The sequence below is a fragment of the Dermacentor andersoni genome, chromosome 11 (assembly GCF_023375885.2).
Source record: "Dermacentor andersoni chromosome 11, qqDerAnde1_hic_scaffold, whole genome shotgun sequence".
Taxonomy (NCBI): domain Eukaryota; kingdom Metazoa; phylum Arthropoda; class Arachnida; order Ixodida; family Ixodidae; genus Dermacentor; species Dermacentor andersoni.
The window spans coordinates 18,472,129-18,496,981 of NC_092824.1; the positions used below are offsets into that span (position 1 = coordinate 18,472,129).

The window sequence follows — 24,853 nt, forward strand, 5'->3', positions numbered from 1 at the left end:
TCAACCGAGACTTCCAGGGGGTCTTCCAAATGTTGCTCGCGCATAAGGCAAGATCCGGCTTTGCCCCAACACACCGAGTGTTACGGCCCAGTGTGTCCCGAAAAGGGGGTGGGCGACCCGAGGATACCGCAGTGGCCCTGCCGTTTACCCGACTATGGCAGGACGGCCGCCACGGCTAAATTCCTTCACCTGCTCTGATAGTGCGACGCCCACCGGCAAGCGAGACGTCGGCACGCAGCGCCGTGTCAGGCACAGAGGTAAGAGCAATGGACAGCACCGATCGGTAGAGACAGGCGAAAGACGGACGTATCTGCCCAGCCTCCGGCTTTCGCGAGCGAGACCGGCGTCGTCCGATGCGTGTAGGCCTAAGGAGAAATAGGAATCACCGACAGGATTACCTTAATTCCCCATACCCTCTTTACCAATGACTAAGGCCGAAGCGCCATCCTACTTTAGTAAACTGCCGTCCGTCCGTCCGTCCGTCCGTCCGTCCGACCGTTCGTTCGTTCGTTCGTCCGACCGTTCGTTCGACCGTTCGTTCGTTAGACCGTTCATTCGTTAGACCGTTCATTCGTTAGACCGTTCATTCGTTAGACCGTTCATTCGTTCGACCGATCGACCGTTCGTTCGATCGACCGTTTGTTCGATCGACCGTTCGTTCGTTCGTTCGATCGACCGTTCGTTCGTTCGATCGACCGTTCGTTCGTTCGACCGACCGTTCGTTCGATCGACCGTTTGTTCGATCGACCGTTCGTTCGTTCGATCGACCGTTCGTTCGTTCGACCGACCGTTCGTTCGTTCGACCGACCGTTCGTTCGTTCGACCGACCGTTCGTTCGTTCGACCGACCGTTCGTTCGACCGACCGTTCGTTCGACCGTTCGATCGTTCGACCGTTCGTTCGTTCGACCGTTCGTTCGTTCGACCGTTCGTTCGTTCGACCGTTCGTTCGTTCGTTCGACCGTTCGTTCGTTCGACCGTTCGTTCGTTCGACCGTTCGTTCGTAAAGCTGGGCTACACATTGTAAACTTAGAAGAGCCAAAGGGTGAACTTGGGAAGTTTAGATAACTAGTGAACCGTAACGGCCGAAATGCGGAAAACTTCGGAACTGGTGACGTCACGCTCACGTACCGTCGCTGGGGTGATTTCGGCGTGGAATCCAAGAAATAGAACTTCGCCTTCACTTTTTTTTCCTAATAAAAAAAAACCATTAGCGCTAGATTAAGAAAAATAGCTCTGAACAAATATGTTATCCGTCTTAAAAGCGATATTGTGCTTTTTCTGGAGTCCCTTTAAACAAATATTCATTTTTTAGAGGGCCCCTCACCAGGTCTGGTCATTTTGAGCTAACGAGCGTAGAGCATACAATGCGCGCTAACGATCGTGTCTGCAAGGTATTGCATCACTACGCGCCGTGGAACGGTCTGATATGTCAAACCCAACGCCGTTTTGCCTTCTCGCGGCTGCCGCGCTCCAGGCCGGAGGATGACGTACACGTGCTAGTGCGCCTACGCACACGTGTCTGTGCTGAGACGCCACTCGCCGTGACACGTGACTTCGAGAATTATTCAAGGCAACATCTGTTATTTGTGTAATATATTACTTGAATAGACGAATTACAGCTTAGAGAAATAATGAAACACGCAAACCGAATGTCTGCATGTTTTTGTTTTACTTCGCACCGCAGCAAGAGAGATGCACTTCCGTTTCATCTGCTTGTTCCCACGTCGTGCAGTCACGCGCGCAGACACCGAAACTATGTCATTTTCAACCGTGTTCCGGCGCGGTATCACGATCTTGATCATCCGCTTGTGTCTGACTCAGCATTCGCATAGCACTGACTTATGCCACTAGTCGGGTGTTCTCGTGTACAGCGCGCAAAATCGTGCGCTGCGCGAAACGAGACAATCGCAACCGCTCGTGCGCGACGCCTTCAGCGGAAGTGCGCCGCGCCGCAAAAGAAAGCGGAGAAAAAGAATGAAGGCGGGGCCCGTGACGTATGCGTCACGTGATCCTCGCAGTCCGGTATGGGAGAACACAGAGAAGGAATTTCGCTTGCGGAGGCTAGACGGGGCGAGTGGATAGAGCGTCTATGCTTGCGGTGAAGCCTCCTGAAATCATGGGTTCGCGGCACTGAAATATTTCTATCTCGGCTAATGCCAAGGTAGGCAAGAAACAGGCTGGAGACAAGTCAGTGGGGGAATGTGGCATAGGCACTAGGAATAGCAGGGGAGAGCTATTAGTAGACCTTGCAGAACAGAACAATATGCGGATAATGAATACCTTCTTCCGCAAGCGGGATAGCCGAAAGTGGACGTGGAGGAGCCCGCATGGCGAGACTAGAAATGAAATAGACTTTATACTCTGCGCTAACCTTGGCATCATACAAGATGTGGACGTGCTCGGCAAGGTGCGCTGCAGTGACCATGGGATGGTAAGAACTCGAATTAGCCTAGACTTGAGGAGGGAACGGAAGAAACTGGTACATAAGAAGCCGATCAATGAGTTAGCGGTAAGAGGGAAAATAGAGGAATTCCGGATCAAGCTACAGAACAGGCATTCGGCTTTAACTCAGGAAGAGGACCTTAGTGTTGAAGCAATGAACGAAAATCTTATGGGCATCATTAAGGAGTGTGCAATAGAAGTCGGTGGTAACTCCGTTAGACAGGATACCAGTAAGCTATCGCAGGGGACGAAAGATGTGACCAAGAAACGCCAATGTATGAAAGCCTCTAACCCTACAGCGAGAATAGAACTGGCAGAACCTTCCAAGTTAATCAAAAAGCGTAAGACAGCTGACACAAAGAAGTATAATATGGATAGAATTGAACATGCTCTCAGGAACGGAGGAAGCCTAAAAGCAGTGAAGAAGAAAGTAGGAATAGGCAAGAATCAGATGCATGCGTTAAGAGACAAAGCTGGTAATATCATTACTAATATGGATGAGATAGTTCAAGTGGCTGAGGAGGTCTATGGATAATTTGAAAATTTCTTAGCGCTGCAAAAATTAGAAGCAGCAACGTGGCGGGGCCTTTGTGGTTGCAACTTGTTTCGCCAGCTATTCCTCTAGAGTTAGTATGCTAACCCTACGCCACAAGACTTTAAAACTGCGGCCACTACGTTCCTGCTAAGCTGATGCAAAAGGCGCTCGCAGGCAGCAACGATGATCAGGGTATATTAGCCTGAAGTGGCTCGTTACAATGGCTGCTACCCGAAAAATACGGCGTCTTGTCCAGTGACGAAAAAATCAATGATGCAAGAATTATCATCAGAAATGGTTCATACCCGCGCAAGCAAGCAAGCAAGCAAGCAATGATTTAATATGAATCACGAAAGAAAGAAAGAAAGAAAGAAAGAAAGAAAGAAAGGAAGGAAGGAAGGAAGGATTCTGTGGAAGTCACTGAGGAGTTACGGGTTGGGCCGAGTGCCCTCTCCAGGCGCTCACCCGTGACGTGAGAAGGTGGAACACACGCGAACGGGCCACACCAGCGCGCGATTGCCGCCACCGGAAGAGCTCGAAGGCGGAACCGGCAGCCGACAGACGTGGAGCCGCGCACCGTTCTGTTCCTGTTTCGCGTAAAGTTGCTAAAGCTGGTGGAAATGGCCGGGCCATGTTCCGCGACATGCGCGAGGCATCGAAATGGAAACCACCATGGTTACACAAGAAAAAAAAATCACGCAGAAACCCCTCTGGGAGTTGTCTAAGTGTGCCTAGGCATTGTGCCACTTGCTCATCTCCACGCAGCCCCGTTTCATTATCAACGTTATGAAAGTTAATCGGGCCAGTATAAACAACAGCGCTGCGGCGACTCGAACTGCTGCGGATGGCGGCGCCAGGTGCGCTGACGACATTCCGTTCATTGTAAGCCGTTATCACTCTTTAGCGCCTTACTCATACGCGTCGAACCGTTAGACAGATTTAGAGTAGGGTTTGTCGCCTTACGTATACGTTAAACGTAAGCACCTTTACGGGACGTTACGGTGCGTGTCCTTTAAAGTCTTTTCGTTTACCTTACGGAAACACAAACGTAAAGAAAACGTTATAAAAGAGGGCGGCATCTGGTGCCTCTTGCCAAACGTATCCAAGCCAAGACGGTTCGTTAGCAACCATCCTGCTGTTGCTATGTGGACGCGTCTCGTTAGGCGTAGGGGCGCCAGAACTGCCGAACGATCTCGGAAAATGGACGTGCTATGATATGCTCTGATAATTAACCTTTCAGGTGAGTTTAGAGAAAGCGAAGACTCATTACTATACTTACTGGCGATCAACGCGAGTGAGAGCGTAGCCATCGCGAGACTTCATGCTGAAGCGGGAGCCATAGGCGCCGCCATGTTCGACAACGATGTTTCTTAGCGTCCGTAAACATTACGGACGTTAAACTCGCCCAATAACGTACGTTATCATAGCGCGCGTAAACCGCAGAAACCGAGCAACGTTCCGAGCATGCCCAGTGAGGACGTCGCTATTTTTTTACGTACGTAATGCTTTTACGTTTGGTTGCAAACGCTAAACTAAAACTGTCCATAATCAACCGTGATCAAACGTACTCCGGTGGCGGCTGCGTATCGCACGGCCACGCGGACCGTATCTTGAAAGCGATCTGCGATGCGGACAGTGCATGCCGACTGCTGATAGCTTCGCGCGCTGTTGTGTTCTCGCCGCTTACTTCGAACTGGAGAGAGGCGCGCGGGCACCTGTCTCGAAAGCGATCATCTTACGTGACGAGCAGTCGGTTTTTCTCGTTTTTGGAAAGCACAGACGTGCGGGAGTTAACGTTACGCATCAACCATTTTTCCGCGTCGGACAGCGAGCTATCTAGCCTAGTTTTGGGTTGTGCAGGGTGTTACCAGATGGCGCAATGTATCCGTGTGAGCCAAAAAATTGAGTGACGACGAGGCGATGGCAGGACGATAGCGGCATATAATTATGGGGTTTAACGTGCCAAAACCACTTTCTGATTATGAGGCACGCCGTAGTGGAGGACTCCGGAAATTTTGGCCACCTGGGGTTCTTTAACGTGCACCTAAATCTAAGTACACGGGTGTTTTCGCATTTCGCCCCCATCGAAATGCGGCCGCCGTGGCCGGGATTCGATCCCGCGACCTCGTGCTCAGCAGCCCAACACCATAGCCACTGAGCCACCACGGCGGGTAATATATAGCGGCATACGGCGACACCAACACCACGACACGACGGCGACGGCACGACGGAGGCCAATGCCGAAGGCAGTGCCATGTGAAGATGGATTGATAAATATATTTACCTATACCGGAAAGTACAGGATTGAGGCAAGGATTGCTTCGCCAGAAAGAGAAGGAGCATTTCGGCAGATCTATCCAGATTTCTTGCAGGCATATACGTCACGAACGTGCAACAGCAAACCCCCTAAAGGCCCAGAATGACTTCCAAATCTAATACTATTCGGCTCACGCCCAAGTCTTCACAGACCGCGCCTATCCAAGCTAGTAATCTTGTTTGCCAGTGGCAACGATAGTTTGGATCGGCGTACACGTCAGTTGGAACAGTACAGCAGGCCTTGCAGGCTCCTTGGAGAGGTGCGGCGCTAAACAGCAGCGTGTACAGGTGTGCGGCGCTTTTAGGAACATTCCATTCTGTCGCCACTAAACCGTTGATGGTCAGCGAGACGTATCGGTCACACATTTCACTGCAACTTCACTGCGCGGTAACGGTGAAATGTAACAACTACGACTGGACTATTCTGTGCAGCTATGTTTCTGGACCTCGTTACACTTTTTGTACGTTTTGTCTACCAAGTTGACATTTCCAAATTCCCCGAGTTTTCCAGATTTTACCTGAGTGCCTTTGCAAAATTCCCCGAGTGACACAGAACTTTGTTTTACGTCAAGACAGGCTGACACCATGTTGCCCGATGCTAAAAAACGACTTAATCCAGTTTGAATAGTAAGGAGTATCATTTATTTTGTTCAAAAAGAAATCACAACGAAAGGGTAAGTAAAATGCGCAGCGAATAAAATATCTTTGAAGAAATGGTAAAGCTCAGTGCAAATTTAGTTCAACATTCTCAAATATGAATAAAAAGGAGATGCATACAGAAACAAATGGTTTCGAATATCACCTTCAGTCACGAATTATGACGGACTGTCGATGCATGTGTGAAACATAGGTGGTGCTTGAGGTAGAATGACTGAGCATTTTATGATAAGTCATTAAGTTACTACCTAAATATTTGAATATTGCAAAGTCAGTCATGCTACGGACTCCCTAGGGGCCGCGAATTTTTTCGGACTCCCTAGGGGCCGCGAAAACGTCCGTAAAATCGGGTAGTACGAAAAAAAAAAATGGATGCATGTTTTTTTACTGCCATTAAGGGCTCCAATCGCCACAGGCACATCCGAAAAGGTCTGCCAGTACACTTATTAGGCATATCCGTGCTCGTACTGTGACATGAGATGGCGGGTAGACGCGTGTATAATTAAGGAATACATACTGTGTCCAGTGACAAGTGCCCCTTCCCACGCTCATGCTTCACCGCATAACATTGCTGCGTTGAGGCGAAGCTGACTTTCGGGATCCAGCATTATGCAACGCGCCGTGCTTTCCGAGCTTCGAAGCCAATCGCGAGGACCACAAAGGCGGAGTCGGTGCGCCATCGATAACAGCGGCGAATTCTTTCAACAAGAAACACGGCGCCGAACGGCAAGAAACTTAAAGCGAACGTTTGCTGACCCCGTTTTGCTCATGAAACTTCACTGCCAAATGAAGTGAAACTTGACAATGAACAGTTGCAGCGAAGCACGAGTTTATTTCAGTTCAATAAAGAAGAATTTGGCTTTCACAGTTTCACCATAATGGACGAGTAAAAACGTAGAAAATTACGCGCCTATAATTTTATTTTTGCGGCTACCACCTTATTTAGGTAACAGCGAAGATTGAAGTACGAACTATTTGCAGCCTCGCGGAGGAACAGTGGCTGGCAGTTATGAGGGCGAAGCCGGGGCTCCCCTGCAGACTTGAGTTGAAGCAGCTAGGCCTAGCGTTTTCCACGGCGGCGAGGTAATCGAAACGGCGGCAGTGGTGGCATTTATTAATGCCTTTTCGGACCTGCAGTCACGGCAAAAAGTCCGGAAAGTCGAACGGCGAAGGGCTCTTGCGTCCGAAATGTCAGACGTTATTATACACTGACCCTATGAGGTACGTGGTGGTGCCGCGAAGCCGTCCGAATTATCGGGCTTCCGGAAAGCCGGCCACTGACTGTACGCTGGCAACTCCTCCGACGACACGGCGTCAAAAGACGATTCGTTACGATCCCTCTCTGTTCTCTCTATGAAAATGATCCCTCTCTGTTCTCTTCTATGAAAATGGCCTAGGCGGTCAGTGGGACACAAGCCCCACATTGTTTTCTACCTTTACGTGACGCTTGTCCTCGTTCAGATTGAACTTTTCGCGAACAACTGCTCAGGAACGCACTCGTAATGCACCAGACACAAAACGGTCCGATGTCTTCGTCTGTCATCAAAGGGCTAAAGAAGAGGGAAAAAAAAAGTGTGTTCGCGGCGACATCCTTGTAGCAAACAAACTGCTACCGACCAGTACAGAGTTTTAAATTGCACGTGCACTCATTACCCATTACACAATATCGGAACAAAGTTGTCGAGGGCAGCAGCAGTAGCGCTGGTAGCGAGACACTGCGATGCTTTAGTCAACCACGCAAGAGAGCGCGCGCGCCATATCTCGGAGGCCATGGAAAGGGCATGGCTTTCGCGATAGGGCGGCGCGCGCGCGAGGGCTTAGAGGAGTTCTTCAAGGCGCACTGGAAAGTTCGTTGGGCGACAACCATAGCAGTGATCTCGTGCACTTCGAGCAAGGGGCCTGACGTAAAAACGTAATGTGCGACTCACTTAGTCGCAATAAGGCGAGTGCTGCCAAAAAAAAAAAAAAAGAAAAGAAACTACACTACGTTTTACAGCCGTCTCAATTATCGCTTCGTTGACAACCCAGCCACTAAGAAGGTGCTTTAACCGTAGAAACCACGCCGTCAGTAAGCCTTGCACATGGCGCACGAACTTGCGCCTCGCAGAAGTTGTTGTTGCCGTGCCAATGACGCCATCAACATACTGAGCAGACTAATCGGCTATCGGGGAGCAACTTCCGCTAGGTAGCGTCAATGCTCTGTTGCTACCGGGCGCCGCACTATGACGCCATAGCAGAACCGAATGTAGCATTCAGAGTCGCGATAACTCGAGTCGAGGGCAACTCGCGTTTTGAATCTTAGTTCTGCGACCGATAACTTAAGTGTCGGTGTGTTAAATATATATTTTCTTGCTCCTACTCCTTTGATAGGCTGAGAATCAAGCTAGAGGAATAGTGGGGGCTTTAAAGAATGACTGCAGGGCCCATATTAACACCACGTGTCGATCTCAAAGGCTATGGACAGAGTTTTGCAGGAAACAAGATTTCAAGTCACCAACAGTGGTTGAACAAGGGACCTCCGAAGAGAGAGAGAGAATCAACTTTTGAACTGAGCGCTTAGTGACGGTTGGTGCGCGCTGGCACCAGATGGGGTGGAACCTTATTCTCAGGTTCCATATGCGTCCAGCAGTTCCTGGCCCCTAGCCGCCAGCGCGAGCTTGGTCGGTAGGTGGGGGCTGGACAACAAGGAGGCTGTAGGTGTGTACACACCGGTATAACCTCCCCAGACCTATAGAAAACTGGGAATAATAGCTTTTGAAGTCGGTTCCTATTACCGAGCGGTACCAACGAGAAAAACCCTTCTGTTGTTTAAATCGCATTGTTAGATGCCACAGGCAGCACCTCAATGCACGTGGACAAAGTGCACATGGCCGAAGTGCACATGGACGAAGCTGCATTAACGCAGAGATGAAAATCTTACATCGTATAACGGGTTGTCCCATTGACGCTGCCTCCTGGATTTGCGCGTCATCTCGCGGTACTCAAAACGCATTTCCCTTCTGCTTGTTGTCTGTAACGAAATAAAAGTGTCCTTCAAAGTAGTGTCATTTTTTTTCTCGAAAATTTGCAGAAATATTGTGATTGAACCGCTTTCACCCAGTTCCGCTTCGTAATCGCTTTCTAGAGGAGGACGGGGGCGGGGGAAGGGGGAATTTTCCGTAAAGTCCACCTAGTGGACTGTCCATTTCGGCCGCTGCTGACTGTATGCAGCTGTACGAGAGAGGAGGAAACGAGCAGCCCTAGCCAATCAGCAGCGGCCTAAATGGTCAGTCCACTAGGTGGACTCTTACAGAATACCCCCCCCCCCCCCCCCCCGCTCCTGACGTGCGGTAATGCGCAATGTTCAGCCATTGAAACGCAATACTCAGAGCGGATGGCTGCAGGGCTTTTTTTTTTTTTTGTATCGCATGAAAGCCAGAACCCTTGTGACGTTTTGTGACTGAATTTTGCCACAATGTAAGCCAGGCCATTGCTGTACTATTGTGGCTGCCCATCGCGACATCGCAGCACTAAAAATAGGGTGCAACATTGTCGCACGTAATCACTGGTGGCTCGTGACACTGCCAGGGACGGTAGATACGAGCGTGACCGCTAATTTTGCCAAATTGTCTGGCCCTTAATGAAAGATACATTTCCCCGCAGCGAAGCCGTGGTTTTAGGCGGAAAGTGGTTCAACGTTTTGTTTCAAGGATGTGGTGCAATGGAATGAGGACGCAGAACACAATAGAACAAAAGGTACAGTCACAGTTTGCGATGCGTCTGTCAGAAATTGTGTCAAAGGGCACATTCTTTTCTCGATGCTTTTTGTTGTCATTCCAAAACGCTGCGTGCTGAAAAACTTTTCGTGCACACCTGTCAGACCAGTAACTAGGAAGCAGCCTTCCTCACGTAACACTACGTTTAGATATAAGATTATGTTTAGCACACTTATGTATTTTGAACGCAGCCTCTGGAAGCTGTTCAAGAAGACGCATATTTCGGCCAATTAGTGATAGGAAAGCCGGATCACGAGAAAGAAATCCGCAAAGGAATAATAAGTGTGGTGGAGCACATACGGGGGCACGCAGTCAAACGCTACCCCTCGAAAAAAAATTCACTAATCATTGTATTTTAACGGTATACTTAGAATTACTTTCAGGAGTTTTACGTGCCGAAACCACAATATCGTTATGAAGAACGCCGTAGTGGGGGAACTCAGGATTAATTATGACCCCCTGGTGTTTCTAAACGCGCAGCCAATGCACGGCACACGAGCGCTTTTTTTTGCATTTGGCCCCCATGAAAATGTGGCCGCCGTGGCCGGGATTCGATCCCGCGACCTCGTACTGCTCGTGCCGATGCCAAAGACCGCGCAACGAGCCACAGAATCAAAAACCACGGGCACATATAATGTCAAGAGACAGGCGGATGACGGTGTGTGCTAGACGGCGAACAGGTGCAGCCGATGGTCTAGCCGAGACGGTGGTCGACAGTCCCGCAAATTGCTTCGCGATTGTTTACTCGCGACGCCCAAGTGTGACTGAACGACTTTAAAACGAGCACTGGCGCATTGTGTCGAGCTGCAGCGACTGCATTCAGGCTCGCGAAAGGATATGGTGCTGAGCGAGTGCGAAGGTTGGGAAAACGCTTACTTACATATGACGATACTCGAAATTCCTGTGCCTCGGCGTCACCGTGACGTAGGGGCACAAGGCGATTTGCTGACGGTGCGTAGCGGTAAGGCTAATTATGATGGTGTAGCTCACACACACAAAAAAAAGTAAGCGATCCTGCAGCACGCGTTTCTTCTGGCACGGGTTTCTACGTCACGACGCAACTTGTCCACATCTCGGGCCTGCATAATAAAACGATTCTATGCGAGTCGCTATCCTTGTCACGCCTCGTCACTAGTCTGAACGGTGCTCCGTCCGCGTTATCAACGGGATCAATTTTTTTTATGTTATCGTTTGACATCTTGTTATCGTTATGGTCGGCGGTCTTTGAAGATGATCGGCTACCAAATTTATTTCAATGTACCCCAAAGGCCCTAATGTAGGCATTACAAAAAAAGGGAAGGGGGCGATGGGGGGGGGGTAAGTACAATTATAGCAATAAAGAAGTTAAAATAACCCAGGCGAAGGAGACAGAACGAGTGCAAACAAAAATACGAAGACACATACATGGCAACATTATCGAACATCGGCAGTAGGTAATTACAGGTAAATGAAGAAAATGATAAAAAATTAAATTCCACAAAAGAAATTCAATATTCAATCAATATTCAATCAAAAATAGCTGCGCCGTCAACGAACAATCTAAGTGACAAACCTTCTGCAGACAACCAAGTAGAAGAAGACAATGCGTTATTTTTCTTTGCTGGGGATATTACGTGCGAAAACCATGATCCGATTGTGAGGCGCGCCGTTGTGGGCGGCTCCGGTATAATTTTGATCGCCCGGGATCCCTGAACGTTTCCGCATTTCACCCCCATCGCGGCAAGACAATGAGTTACGGTTTAATAAGAGGCCATTTATGCAAACGTGTAACTGCGACATTGGCGGGACATAATATCAACAAAGCGAGCCTTTGAGGCCCTCTCAAAATTATTACCGAAGAGGCCTAGACTCAAGGCTCTGAACGCGCCCTATAGACACGAACGCGTATGATCGCATACCATAATGCCTCTCCTCGTCATTGGTCCTCCTCATCTTTTTTTCTGCTGTTTTCCTGATGATATTACCTCAGAGGAGGTATTCTGTAGGAGCCCTCTGCGTTTCTCTCTCTCTCTCTCTCATAGCGATGCCGGCATCAGGTTTGCTCCATTCAGAAAGGGTGCACGGCACCACAAACGAAAAGGTGCAGGTGGTGCCAGTTAAGGTTTGCCGGAGACTGCACCCACTCACTGCAAGGTTCAAGGGTGCACTACACCGCTGCGGCACCTTGCCTTGCACCCAGTTCAATCGAGCACGGGGGTGCAGGGTGCACCGCTGCACCTCGGGGAATCGAAGGTGTGGGCACAGTGCACAGTTAATAGCTGCAGAAGGTGTAGACAGGCTTGGCCCCATAACGGAATAAACCTATTGCAACGCCCACTGCGCTTCGCTGCCGGCATGACCCCCGAGACCCGCGGTACCACAAAATCTCGGAAAGTGTGTGGACAACTGCCAACGTATGGTGCTGCTCTCGGCATGGCCAACTTAGCGATGTTGTAGAATTCGCCCCGATTTGCTTACAGGGTAGCTTCGGCTTCTGTGATTGGCTCGAAGCACGCCAAGATGGCGGATTTTATTGTGTCCAGAATAGCATCCCTAAAGAGAGTAGCGGAGTCGAAGCCAGAAGATATTAAAGTTCGGTAAGAAATAATAAAAGTTGTGTCATTACTCAAGAAGTTAAAGTGTCCGACGATTACGATACTCCTTAATACGAAATCTGAGCACAGCTGGGATACGCGTTTTGATTTCGCGACATATTGAGGCGAAGAATGTCAGACCGAAATCACCGCACCGACTGGCAGTGGGCCAGTGCCGTCAGTGCCTTCGCAGAGGGATGGGCAGTATGGCAACGCAGGCACGACGAGTGGCATCGGAGCCAACTGTGGAAGACGACGACGACGACGAAGGCGCGAGCTGTGGCACGAGCGCGTTGGCGCGGTTAAGCCGAGGGACGCCGATGCTGAAGCCAGGAACGGGCGCCTGAGAGCTGCGCTCTGAAAAGATCGCAGGCTTCTTTCCGCGAAAACCCCACGATATGCGCCGCAGTCAAGCAAATAGTGAAGTTCACGAAATATGCGCGTACCAGTGGCTGAAATTTCGGTTGCCATTAAGCAGTGGCTAAAATCTATTGCGGGGTTTCCCGTCAAGGAACTGCACTTTGGGTTACGAGGGACGCCGTAGAGAAAGACGTTCAGGATTAATTTTTAACACCTCGGTGTTTTTTTTTAAAGGCGTACTGACATATTTCCGACTACTATTTGCGTTATATGAACGCCAGGGACCTAGAAATCCTAGAATATGTACTCGCAAGCCTCAGGGTGCCCTAACCAATTTGACATAATACTACAGCCAGTTTTCGTTTCGTTTTCAAGGAAGCCACCATGTCGTGATGCCACGAGGCAGAGAGGGTGATCACATGGGTGCTGCAAGTTTTGACTCTCGCTCCAACGCGCTCCGTCGTCCCCCTGCTACGTCGGCCGTCACATCAAGCAGCAGTTTAGGAGGCAACCGAGCGAGAACCAAAACCTCGCAGTGTCCTATTCGCGCGTGTCCGCCCGCTGTCTCGTGGCGACACGACAAGGAAACCAAAACTGGTTGTAGAGAATATATCACGTTAAGTCATTTACGGCGCCCTCAGGCTCGAGTATTTTTTTTTCTCCCTCGAGGTTTAGACTTTCCGGGCCTTCGTTTAACGCAGGAAAAAATGAAGAGTCGTAAATATGGCGTCAGTACTCTTTTGACGAGCACCCAAAGCAAGGCGGCCAGCATTTTTCGCATTTCATCCCTAACGGAATAGGGCCGGCGCGACCGGGATTGAAAAGCGAGCCCGTGCTCAGCAACGGGACGTCACAGCAGTTCAACTTCGGCCACAACTGCCCCGCGATCAGCGTCCATCTCAAACATCCGATCTGGTGCCGTCCTGCCACAGCCAGCCTCGGGGACAAGCACGCACCGACCTCCAAGGGTGCCATCGTACGACGACTGGGTCGCACCGCAAGCAGATGCCACGAGAGTTACCGCTTTGCGGTCCTTTGCTAAGGAGGCATGGCGTCCTTCCTTCCACCTGATCCCTTGCCCCCATCTTGGGCCACGGGCCGTCCTTTCCAATAAAAGTTTCGATCAATCAATCTGCGGCGGGTTACGCTGTGCTTCTACAGAGGGGGTGCGGCAATGCTGAGCGTAGGTTCGAATAATCGAGCAGGTCAAAAGGTCAAACGCCCGAATAAAATTGAAAAAAAAAAAACTGTTCCTTCGTCGGAACTGTCCGTAAGATCAAAGGCCAGTCAATCGCGATGGTGAACGTATTATGAGAGTATGGTGCCGACCAATAGCAAGAAGCACTTACGAACGAAATAGCTTTCTTTAAGCCGGCCGAAGAGTCCTCCGAAAAAGCAGTCAACCCGTGTCTGTGTTCTTTTAGTTTTTCGATGAACTGGATGCAAGTAAACATGATGACGGTGTTCAGTGGCACAAGGCGAGGTATGGCCAGAAAGCGCCAGTGACATGGCAATGAGTGGATGTAACAAGGCTTCAAAAAGGAAAAAAGAAGAAGAAAGAAAAAACATGGGCTGTAAGAGTGCCTAAAACATACAAGTATTAAAAGTATGACCATACATGAGGTAAACTTACGTCGTTATCGTAAAACATTTGCTACGAAGCGATCGCGGTCCAACAAGGAATTAGAAGATAATGCGCATGCTAACCGTTTCCGAACAACAACACGGCCTCATCGGGGCCGCTGAACGCAACGCACTGGAGGCACATGCGAACTAACATTGCACTATCAGCAACGCCTCCGACGGGAGATTATGCCATGGCCAACATTACGGCTGCGTAAAATTATTAGCCCCATTACACCAATCTTAAACAAGCGTTAAAAATCGGGAATTTTACGTAAATGTTCGCAGCTATGCCACGCGGTATCGACACAGCCTCCGTTTTGTCGGTCACTCCCAGTTTTGGTGCTGTCAATGACGCTGCTTAATCGCGATCTCTGCCCACATCCGGGCAACGAACAGTCACCGTATCTGTTCGCGTGTCACAATAACAAGAGCGGCGAGGACTTGGACAAGCTGCAGAAGAGGGGCAGACGGCACATCAAACGATATCGCGGGATCCGTGCCGCATGCACTCACCCCTGGTAAAACTATGCGGACCAGGAGGTGCCGCGAAGAACACGGATTTCCCCAAGCTGAAGAATGCACTGCGACAGTTGCAATGACAGAACTATAGTACGATACAACTTTTAAAAAGAAGACAGCAGTTGGCAACCAAGGCACACGGACCGCGCGGGGTAGTTATATACTCCGGCAGCCAATCACAGAAGCAACCAAAATCGTCGTCATGCGACCATTTCAAAATGGCGTCGTACTTGATACCTCCGGGCCGTCTGCTGTTCTTGAAGAGTCTTTTCATCGGCGGAAGCGACGAGATGTGCGACAGACATGGACAAAGTGTGTGGAGTCTGAGCATTTCACTCTTCAAAAGTCCGCGATACAGATCATTTCAGTACTGACCCCGTTTTGCTCATGAAACTTCACTGCCAAATGAAATGAAACTTGACAAGAAACAGTTGCAGCGAAGCACGAGTTTTATTTCAGTTCAATAAATAAAAATTTGGCTTTCACTGTTCCACCATATAGACGAGTAAAAACGTAGAAAATTACGCGCCTATAATTTTATTTCTGCGGCTACCACCTTGTTTAGGTGACAGGGAAAGTTTGAAGTACGAACTATCTGCAGCCTTGCGAAGGAACAGTGGCTGGCGGTTATGAGGGCGAAGCCGGGGCTTCCCTGCAGACTTGAGTTGTATCTGACTATAGAGGGGTATTCTGTAAGAATCACCTAGTGGACTATCCATTTCGGCCGCTGCTGATGTGCTCATTGGATGGAGCTGTGCGGGCGAGGAAGGAGACGAGCGACCCCAGCCAATCAGCGGTGGTTGAAGTGGACAGTCCACTAGGCGGACTCTTACAGAATACCCCCCTCCTCTCCCTACACTGCAGCTTTCCGTTCCGAGTTACGTGCTAAAGCATCAGGAAGAACCCACGGGCCACGTACTTTTGATCTCGGGTGACTAGGGTATTCGTTATGCCGATGCAGGGCGACGGGACGCGTTTATTTAAAGCCACGTTCAAAAACAAGCCGTGCGAGGGTCCTTTCAAGCTTTCGGTGGCGCTCAATACATCAATTTCAATGCACTTGCTCAGAGCGCGTGCGCAGCGGGCTCTTTCCCGTTGTACTTGGGTTCAACGCAACACTGACGGGAATGCCGAAAATAATTGTCTTACTCATACTGCAGAATATTTTAGTTATTCTCATCCCCCTGCCATTTATCCTCGACGTGTAAGCGAGTTCGTCATGGTACAAACAACATGCTCCATACTGTAGTTGTCCTTGAGCCCGCTAAGGACAAGTGATGCTGGCATGCTTTGCGGCAGTGAGATGAAATCTGTCGTGGAAAAGCAACAACACAGACTTTAGACAATTCGCTTATCAATTTATTTTGTGATAGTGATAACTTGCATTCCTGCCAGAAGTTCAGAAAAGACCATAGGAGTCTTGTTCCCTGCTTCTGGAAACTAATACCTATTTATTGTTCCCTAAAAGCAAGCGGCTGTAGAATGGATTAAGAATTTTCAATTCTTCGGCGAATTTTGTCACGTTCACAGAATGCACATTTCACGCGAGAACTCTTTACAGCAATGTCAGATATGAGAAAATCATACTTCATGTGTACAATACTTGGAATGCACGTACCCAGCCACTTGACAATTATGCTTAATATAAAACATAATGAAAAAGCATTGAAAGAAGTGAGCCCACTACTTCAAGACATACTGATAGTCACTCATCTACATTCCAGCTTGTTTTACTGAAACCCTTTATATATATTATCCAAACTTGCACCACAGGTTTAAGCAGAAGTACTTGAAGATGTATGCAACACGCTTTAAATACCATTAAAGATTAAATCTTGGCGCACACAATTAAGCACCTAGCGCCTGGAGGGTTTACTTCCACATGGCCACCACAACCACGACTCCAGCAAACTTATTAACAAGCAGAAGCCAGAATATGCCAGGAAAAATCTGTTCAGCAGATGTGATACTATGTTGCGGTGGACAAAAATTACCTTGAAACAAAGTCCAATTACACTTGCCACTCAAACATGACCTGATAACTGTGACACCAAATAAATTTCAAGTAAACAACATCATTTAGACACATTCTATAGAGTGCAGTCGATGATGTGACGAGTCTGTATATGTAGATACAATGGCTTGATTGATTCTTTATTGGTTTATCACACTACATGCGATGGGAGGCGAAGGAAAAATCCATTCAAGGATGGCTTGGGGATGTCCTTCGCCGCCATACTGGCAAAGACAGCAGCAGAGGCACAGGCATATTGTTTACATTGTCGTAGAATTTGACAAAACCACCATATTAAACACACCATTGTCATACATTTTTTCAAAACCTTAAAATTAAACACATCACTAGTTACTGCCCTGCACAGAGCATCATGCATTAGCATACATCACTTCACATCAGCATCAAAGACCAGCACAACACTTCATTACAATGTATGCATTGTAATAGTGGCATTTACCAATATAATTAAATACAAATCGAAGACAGCTCTAGAGGCCAATTTTAGGCTAGAAAGAATGTGTACAAGTCAGATAATTCTACTTCGCAAAGATCGGCTTGTATTTTATTATGGTCATTTAGTAAATGCGGCAGTTTGCTGTGAAGCATTTGCCAACCATAGCCGTAAGATCCCCATAAGATCACCACTGACTGTTCCCCACCATGTAAGATTTCCGTGACCAGTACCTTTCTGTCACTCTGTCCCACAAGTGAATTCAGCTTGTTCCATAATACATCTGTTCGTTTGGAACAGGAAGAAAATAGATGACAGTAACACATTTTCTTTGATATTTAAGTTCCTTATCTAAAGAATTTCGAAACCACTTAAATGCAATAGGTCTACTTCTTTATGTGTATGCACAAACTTCTTAAATAAACTATCCTTTTTGTCAATCTTGTGCAAAAGCTAGTGCATCATCCATGGCTTTCGACAGCCTTTCACCCTTACCAGACATCTGTTAATGAAGTATACTAAAACACAGATCAAGTATGGCTTCCCATCAGAGTTTAATTGTAATACATGCATAATGCTGTCCATGTGGGAAAAAAACATTTCACAATAGGCAGCTCAACGTAGTTTTCCGATCAGGAATAATAGAAAAAGTTTGATTCTGGGGTTTCACATGCCAAAACCACTTTACAATTACAAGGCACACCGTAGTGAGGGACTAGATTAACTTTGACTATCTGAGGTCCTTTAACATGTACCAGATCTAAGAATAATTGTAAAGACAGCTAGAAGGCACAGTTTAGGTGCTTAGTAAAATTAAACTTGTGTGTTGTTGAAGGACCTTTAAATTACGAGTACTTGAGCTTCAATGATTCTATTATCACTCGTACCATAATGATTTACCATGAGCAGAAATTGAGACGTGAACAGGAAAGAACAACGTTTAGAAGTAATTATATGGAAATGCGATTTATGTAGAAGTGAGTAATTATGTGGTCATGTGTAATATCTCAGTCGTCAATTTATAAGCATGAAGCAGTCCCAAGTGTAAAATTTGGAGTTTGAATTAGGCAGCTCTCACAAACACCAGGGAACCTGGAAATGGAACAATTCACTGCAGTAATATTTAAACTGTTCCCATTTGAATTTTTGATGATAGTACCTTGACATGGACGTAGTCACCACTACATTTTGGTCCTATAACTATGACACTTTCAGGTGCCTATTATTCTAGTTGAACGTCTAGTTCAGACATATTTCTTGCATCCTAAGCACCACATACAAATAATAATGATGAAATAATAACGATAATATTACGGCAACAGCCGTAGACTAGGAATTTTTAATTGCTATCAAGTTTGACAGCACCCACAAATGACAACTTTGAGCATGAATTCCAAGAAGATTTCGGGTATAGGAGCGGCTTTTTCAGATGCAGTGTTCTGGGAAACACCTACCTTTTTTCGAAATTCACCAAGTCACCATTGAATGATCGGATCAATTATGTGGTTTTATGCCGACGAACAACACACATACTGCAAGGGATGCCACAGGGGAGAGCTCTGGATTACTTCAGAACATGTGCGGCACCGGAGCAGGATACTTGAGAATACTTGTTTCTTATTGTTTTTTTCATTTTGCCACTATTGAGATGTAACTGCCACATCCTGGTCCAGGCTGCACCCAGGATGTGTCTGTTACACCTGAATAGGATGTTAAATATATGACAAGCAGGTCAGGCCCTTTGGAGATTCAAGAAAATTTTGATTTATTTAGCACAAGCTACCAACGTTATGACACTGACCCCTTCAGGCACAGCCCAAATTAATTCTGTTCATTGAAAATGCAGTTTCACCACGCTTCCTGTACCTTCAGAATCATGAAATGCCTACAGCTGCAGAGCAAATTAAGAATTTTCAATTCTGAACTCAGTGAGTTTTGTCAAGTTTGCAAAATGTGCACTCCGTGTGATAAGTCTCTGCAGTAACATCCGATATGAGAACATCAGCTACATTTTGTGTCTAGGATACCTGCCAAGCCACTTGAAAAATATGACTGATGTAAAACGCTGTGAAAAACAAGGAAAGAAGTGAACTCGCTACACAACACCATACATCTGACAACAAACAACCGGCTGTCTACCTTCCAATTGATTTTGTATTTAAACACTTTGCATATATTTGTAGTATGGGTGAAAACCAGAAGTGTTTCAAAGATGCGACACATTTTAACTATCATCATTTTCTTTGGTGTTTTGCTTTTCCTTTTGATGCAATACTTTGGCATGTTCCATCGTGCACAGAGTGTCTAAAAGGGATAATTTGAACGTAGTTTGGAGATAATTTAACGGAGTGGTGAACAATGCGACTCTCTACAAACATCTGTATGAAAATCTTAGCTTGGTATTGGCTGCCTGGTAAATGAAAGGTAAAGCATAACGCCACCTCAATGCTTCATGTGAAGCTGCAAAAACAAAAACTCAGACAGTTGCCTCAAAAAGAAAGTATCATGAATGAAGAACTTTGTGATCTGCTTTTCTGGCGCTGTCACAATTAACAAAGCCAACAACAAAGCATTTCAAGCCTCTGTGTTGCTTATATTTCGCTAACATTTAACTCCCAAAAATTTCAGTTCATTTCAGTACTGCCAATGATGTGCAGTGTTTAGGTGATGAGTGGTGTCACGGATGTGCAGGATGGAGCCACTTTAATTCTGCAATTGGAGCAGGGGCCATAACCAATGAGCCCATAAGGTTATTAGTGATCATAATGAATATTCACATCTGCAATCACCACACGAAGTCTGCTGGCCTCTGCTGCCATAGAGATGAGAATCAACATTAGATCATCAATTAAAACAAATTCTGGTGGCTTCTGCTGCAACTAATCATGACCAGCAAAACTGATCACTTTCATACCACTTTACATTAACAATGACGGGTGTCATTCAAACGCCCATTATTAAGTTCGCCATCACTAATACCTCTGGAATTAGCTACACCCTTTCTTTCACTTGACAACAAATTCATGATGAATAATCCAACAAGCACTGTCAATAAGGGAAGATGAGACATCCACCCGATCGTAGCAATTGCTACAAAGGAAACCCATATGGGTTTCCATTGTAGCAACTGCTACAATTGGGTGCATGTCTCATTTTACCTTTATTAATTACTTCTCTCCACCTTGCGGGTTTCTGCAGAACTATAACACCTAGCACTGTAAAATTAATCAGCTTTATTCCTCTATCAGTCAAAATACTTTGCAATTCCTTTTGCGGACAACTGAAAAATTAGGTGCTTTTTAACTGAGTCAATGACGCACATGTATTGCTGGGCAGCTTAAAAAAACTAAATTATGGGGTTTTACGTGCCAAAACCACTTTCTGATCATGAGGCACGCCGTAGTGGGGGACTCCAGAAATTTGGACCACCTGGGGTTCTTTAACGTGCGGCTGGGCAGCTTGACCACTCCAATTTTATTCCACCAAATATACCACACAGCTACACAAGCATAGCATACTGTGCCCACAGTCGCTACGTCATTTCACGTTTGGCATGCCTGCACACCTCGAGAGAGAGAGCTATCAGCCGGGACACCACGAAGTTGGCTTTATCTTTTGAATTCCAGCAGATAAGGACGTTGCTAATCCGACAGCTCAAGTGGGGCACTTTAAAATGTCGCACTGGACAATGGAAGTCGCACTCACTTTTCAACCTAGAGTCATTTTAGAGTTGATTAAGCAGAAATAATTTAATAAGAAAGCTGCCTTTAATAACAAAAAATTTAAATAGAAAGAAACAATGAAATAGGGGACACTTGAAGGAATACACACAAAACATGTTGCATTCATACGATGAACAACTGAACTGCACACACCGAATGAGACCTGGCATTCTGCTGCTGTCATGGGCTGCTGTCATGGTCATGGGTTTGAGTCCCATCTGCAGCAGCTCCATTTCCATGGCAGTGTAATGCAGGAACACTCATGTATTGAGCATTCTGTGCAAGCTAAATAACCAAAGGTTGACAAAATGGATCTGTGACCACCAAAATACTGAGGTTCACAGCTAGATTGAGACTTTGGTGACATTAAACCCAGTACTTTCCTAAATTTCTTTATGACAGACACACACTCGTCTGCCAACTACCTCTTCGGGAGATACCTAGATCAGTTTTGTTCCAAGTCTGAGTGCTTCATGAGATTTTTTTCCTTTCGTGTCTATGTGCAATATCAGCTACACTTGCAATCAAGAAGTATACATTGTGTTGGTAAATGTGCGCCACACTGAACAATGACCGCAAATAACACCTAGCTCAAGATTTACTCATAAGACCAAGTTACATTGTAACTAGAAGCTTGAGCCTTGTCAGTACAAACATTTCAGTGACAAATTATCGATGACAGCCGTTGTTCCACCACATCTTCTCAACCAGGCATCACGAATGTGACCGACGTGAAGCTCCACCAAGCATAGACAAGTTGCCACAATGTGTTTTCTTTAGAACTTATCAACACTGGCACCATATACCCTGAAGAGAGTAATCCCATAAGGAAACACGGGAAAGCTGGTGCTTTGGCCATATCACAGCAGGCAATATCTCTGCATTCGCAACATGCTAGTTACATATAACAGCGAAAATCGCAAACTTGCTATCTTGCCAGTGCTTTACATGCAGAAGACGATTTGACGTACATGACTTGGGACAATATGGAAAGATAAATGATAAGGGAATCGGCCAGCAAGTTAAGTAATGCCACGGTTTACAAACCTGCAATCTACATAACCGTGCACAGTGCATGCAGCTTAATGAGGCTGTGTGTCCAACTACCTGTAGACAGAACAAAACTACCACTCACACTTGTCAAACAACAGACTGCTGACAACACGATCAGTGCAACAGAAAAGCTTGGGCGCTTCTCCTCTTGCATCTTACTAATGCAACAGCGCGACTGGTGCACTTTTACGCAAGCGGTCTGTAGCTGAGAAGCGTCACTGCACTGTAAAATCTAAGAGTACACTGTGTAGCCAACGGCCAGCAGATGATATCCGAGTACAACAGCAATGAGTGTGGAATTTTACGCACGTCAACGCGCCTGCGTTAACCACCTAAAGTCCCGATGCAGCAGCTCGAGGAATTTCTGCCTCCGCAGTAATTAACAATGCGATTAGACCGCAAAAAGCGACAAATCTGCTTAAGGCGAAGTGACGCATCCTCCTGACCACCGGCACCAACTAATGTCCCGAGTCGTCTTTACACAGCTTGCAAGGAGACATCGAAAAGCACGAAAAGATTTGCCTGCGTGTAATCTCACAAATGACCATGTTTCTCGTGCCCTGATCGCCGGAACTGCCTGTGAGGCGCGCCAAAATACACCGCCGGTCGACGATAAAAAAAAAAAGAAAAGCTAGAGAACGGAACGAATGCCGCCGGTACCGTTGCGCTGAAAAGAAACGCGGCGAATCGCAGTGGCCACGGGAACGGTCACTGGCGTCGTCTGACACCTGCCTCAAGCTTATCGGTGGCTACCCTCGAAATGCACCCACCCCAGAGACCGGGAAAGAAACAAAAAGAGAACGACGCCGGCGGTCGCGCCGCCGTGTTGTTCGGCCGGGGCTTGCTTCGCGGGCGTGCGCTCGCAGGGCGCGGGGCCGGAGCCCGCGGCGTGACAGCCCACCCCCACTGGCCGCCGAACACAGAGCCAGCACGCCCGAAATGCTAATGCCCCCGGCATCAAACAATCGATGAGAAGCGAGGGAAAGGGGGAAACACCACGCGGAAAAAACACTCGCGCCTGCCTCGAACCCACACCCCCGGTTCTCCGGGAGTGGCGTGGTATGTAGCGTGTCTGTAGCGTACGCACCTTGACAACGTCTCCCCGGCTCGTCGACGGCTGGTCGAGACCGCTCATGATGCGCTGTCCCGGTGCCGCCGCGGCAACAGGTTCCGACGAACTCGCCCCGTGGTCGTCCTCGGGCGAGCTAGGACTAACCTTAGGGCTTTCCGTCGACGACGGCACGGACACCGCCGCTTCCCCGCCGCGGTAGCTGGCTAGGCGCAGCGCCGTCGCGTCGTGGGACCCGCCGCCGATGGACGACGACGCAGCCTTGTCACCGCCGCTCTTGGACTTGGACAACTTGCGCATGCCGCCGTCTCGGACGTCAGCATCGGGGCTCGTCGCTGCAGCCTCTACGCTACTCGCTTTACGACAAGGCCCATTCAACCGGCGGCTCGCGGCGGCCGCACCGACAAAACCGCACGCACGCACGCACAAAACACACACAGCGTGGGGTTGGTCGGTTCGCCGATCGGATCGCTGGAGCCGAGGTTACGTGAGAAAACTTTCTCGACTTCCCCTTCTCTCGCCTCGAACTCTCCTGCGACTTGTCATCAAGTTCGGCACGAGACTCCCGGTCTAGAGAACAAGCTTCAGAGAAAAATAAAATCTGTCCGGTGACAGGCGGCCGTTGCGGACTTTTGTATTTCGATGTGCTGGAACCGTCGAGTTTGCCGTTGCAGCCGGGGCCTCGCGGTTGCAGACGATTTTGGGACAGACGACGAGGGGATGCGCTGGTGTCGAGGCTAAAAATCGTGCGCTCGCAAAACTTTGCGCGACTTTTTGACAGTGCGGCCCACTGCACGCGAAGGCGAACAGCGCATAAATATGCGAGCGTCTCACGCCTTTGTTCCTACGTCGACGTCAAAAAAGTGCTGCAGTCTTCCGCTGCCGGTGTCATCTGAGGCGCGCCGTAGCCTTCACACGGGTTTGTTTCTAGCCAAGCGCTGCGCAGAGCCGACGGCGAAGCTCGCTGGCTTGGACGCTTGCGAAACCAGGGAGTAGGTAGGGTCGGCTGTGCAAAACGTCGACCGCGATAGCCAGCACCGATACAGCAAACTACTCGCCAGCCGGCTTAAGCGTCCTGGCTACTCAAACCAACCAACTTACTCGATGACACGCCCGATACATTCGTCGTTACGCTTCAGAAACGTGGTTCAGTGCGAGCGTGGCGTCGTCCGCTGCTAGGCCTAGACAGGTTGCGCTACCTGGTTGCAAGAGTGCGCCCTACTCCGGGAGCGCCTGGGCACAGCTCTCTCGAAACGCCGCCGAGCGCTGCAAAAGACGGTGCCGAAAACTCGCGGTTGCGCCTCACCTACGCATGCTTCTGCTGTTTCCGGGCGTTACTGGGGTTCCTTTGCACTTGGGGCTCCTCGCTTTACAAGATGCGCTGCAAATTCCACCTGCGAACTTAAAATTTCCTCAAAGTTGCACCCCTCGCGTTGCAGCCGCCAGCCGCATCCGCGGCCATACGCAGGAAATAGTGTCCCGGCTGCGTAGTCGTCGATGCGCACTAAACCACGGCCCCGGGCCGCTACGTCACGCCTGGGATCGCCCGGGCTTCCCACCTCCGCTGCCGGCAGCGCCACTACGCGGACAAAACGCGAACGTCTCAGTCGAGCCGCGGCTCTGGCCCCGAGCACCGGGTTTTAAGGGTTCGGCGAGCAGCCGCTGCAGAGCTCGACCCGAGTAGGCGCCTTACAAGATTGCTGCCCTGCAAGACCCGTCGTGCCCTCTGCGTGGTTTATTATTATTATTTTTTTACA

General features: G+C 48.3%; 1 protein-coding gene across 3 annotated transcripts in view; it reads right to left on the reverse strand.

Annotated features, from left to right (window-relative positions):
- The window catches only part of LOC126517380 (uncharacterized), a 147,965-nt gene extending 123,380 nt beyond the window's left edge, over positions 1 to 24,585 (reverse strand). For 2 of the 3 annotated variants that reach the window (XM_050167094.3, XM_050167093.3), the window contains exon 1: positions 23,115 to 24,584. In XM_050167094.3, coding sequence (XP_050023051.1) covers positions 23,115 to 23,396 — 282 coding nt within the window. In that variant the 5' untranslated portion in view covers positions 23,397 to 24,584. Of the gene's footprint in view, positions 1 to 23,114 lie in introns of all 3 variants that reach the window. The other variant, XM_050167092.3, reaches the window with a different exon arrangement.
- Between the last annotated feature and the right edge of the window lie 268 nt (positions 24,586 to 24,853).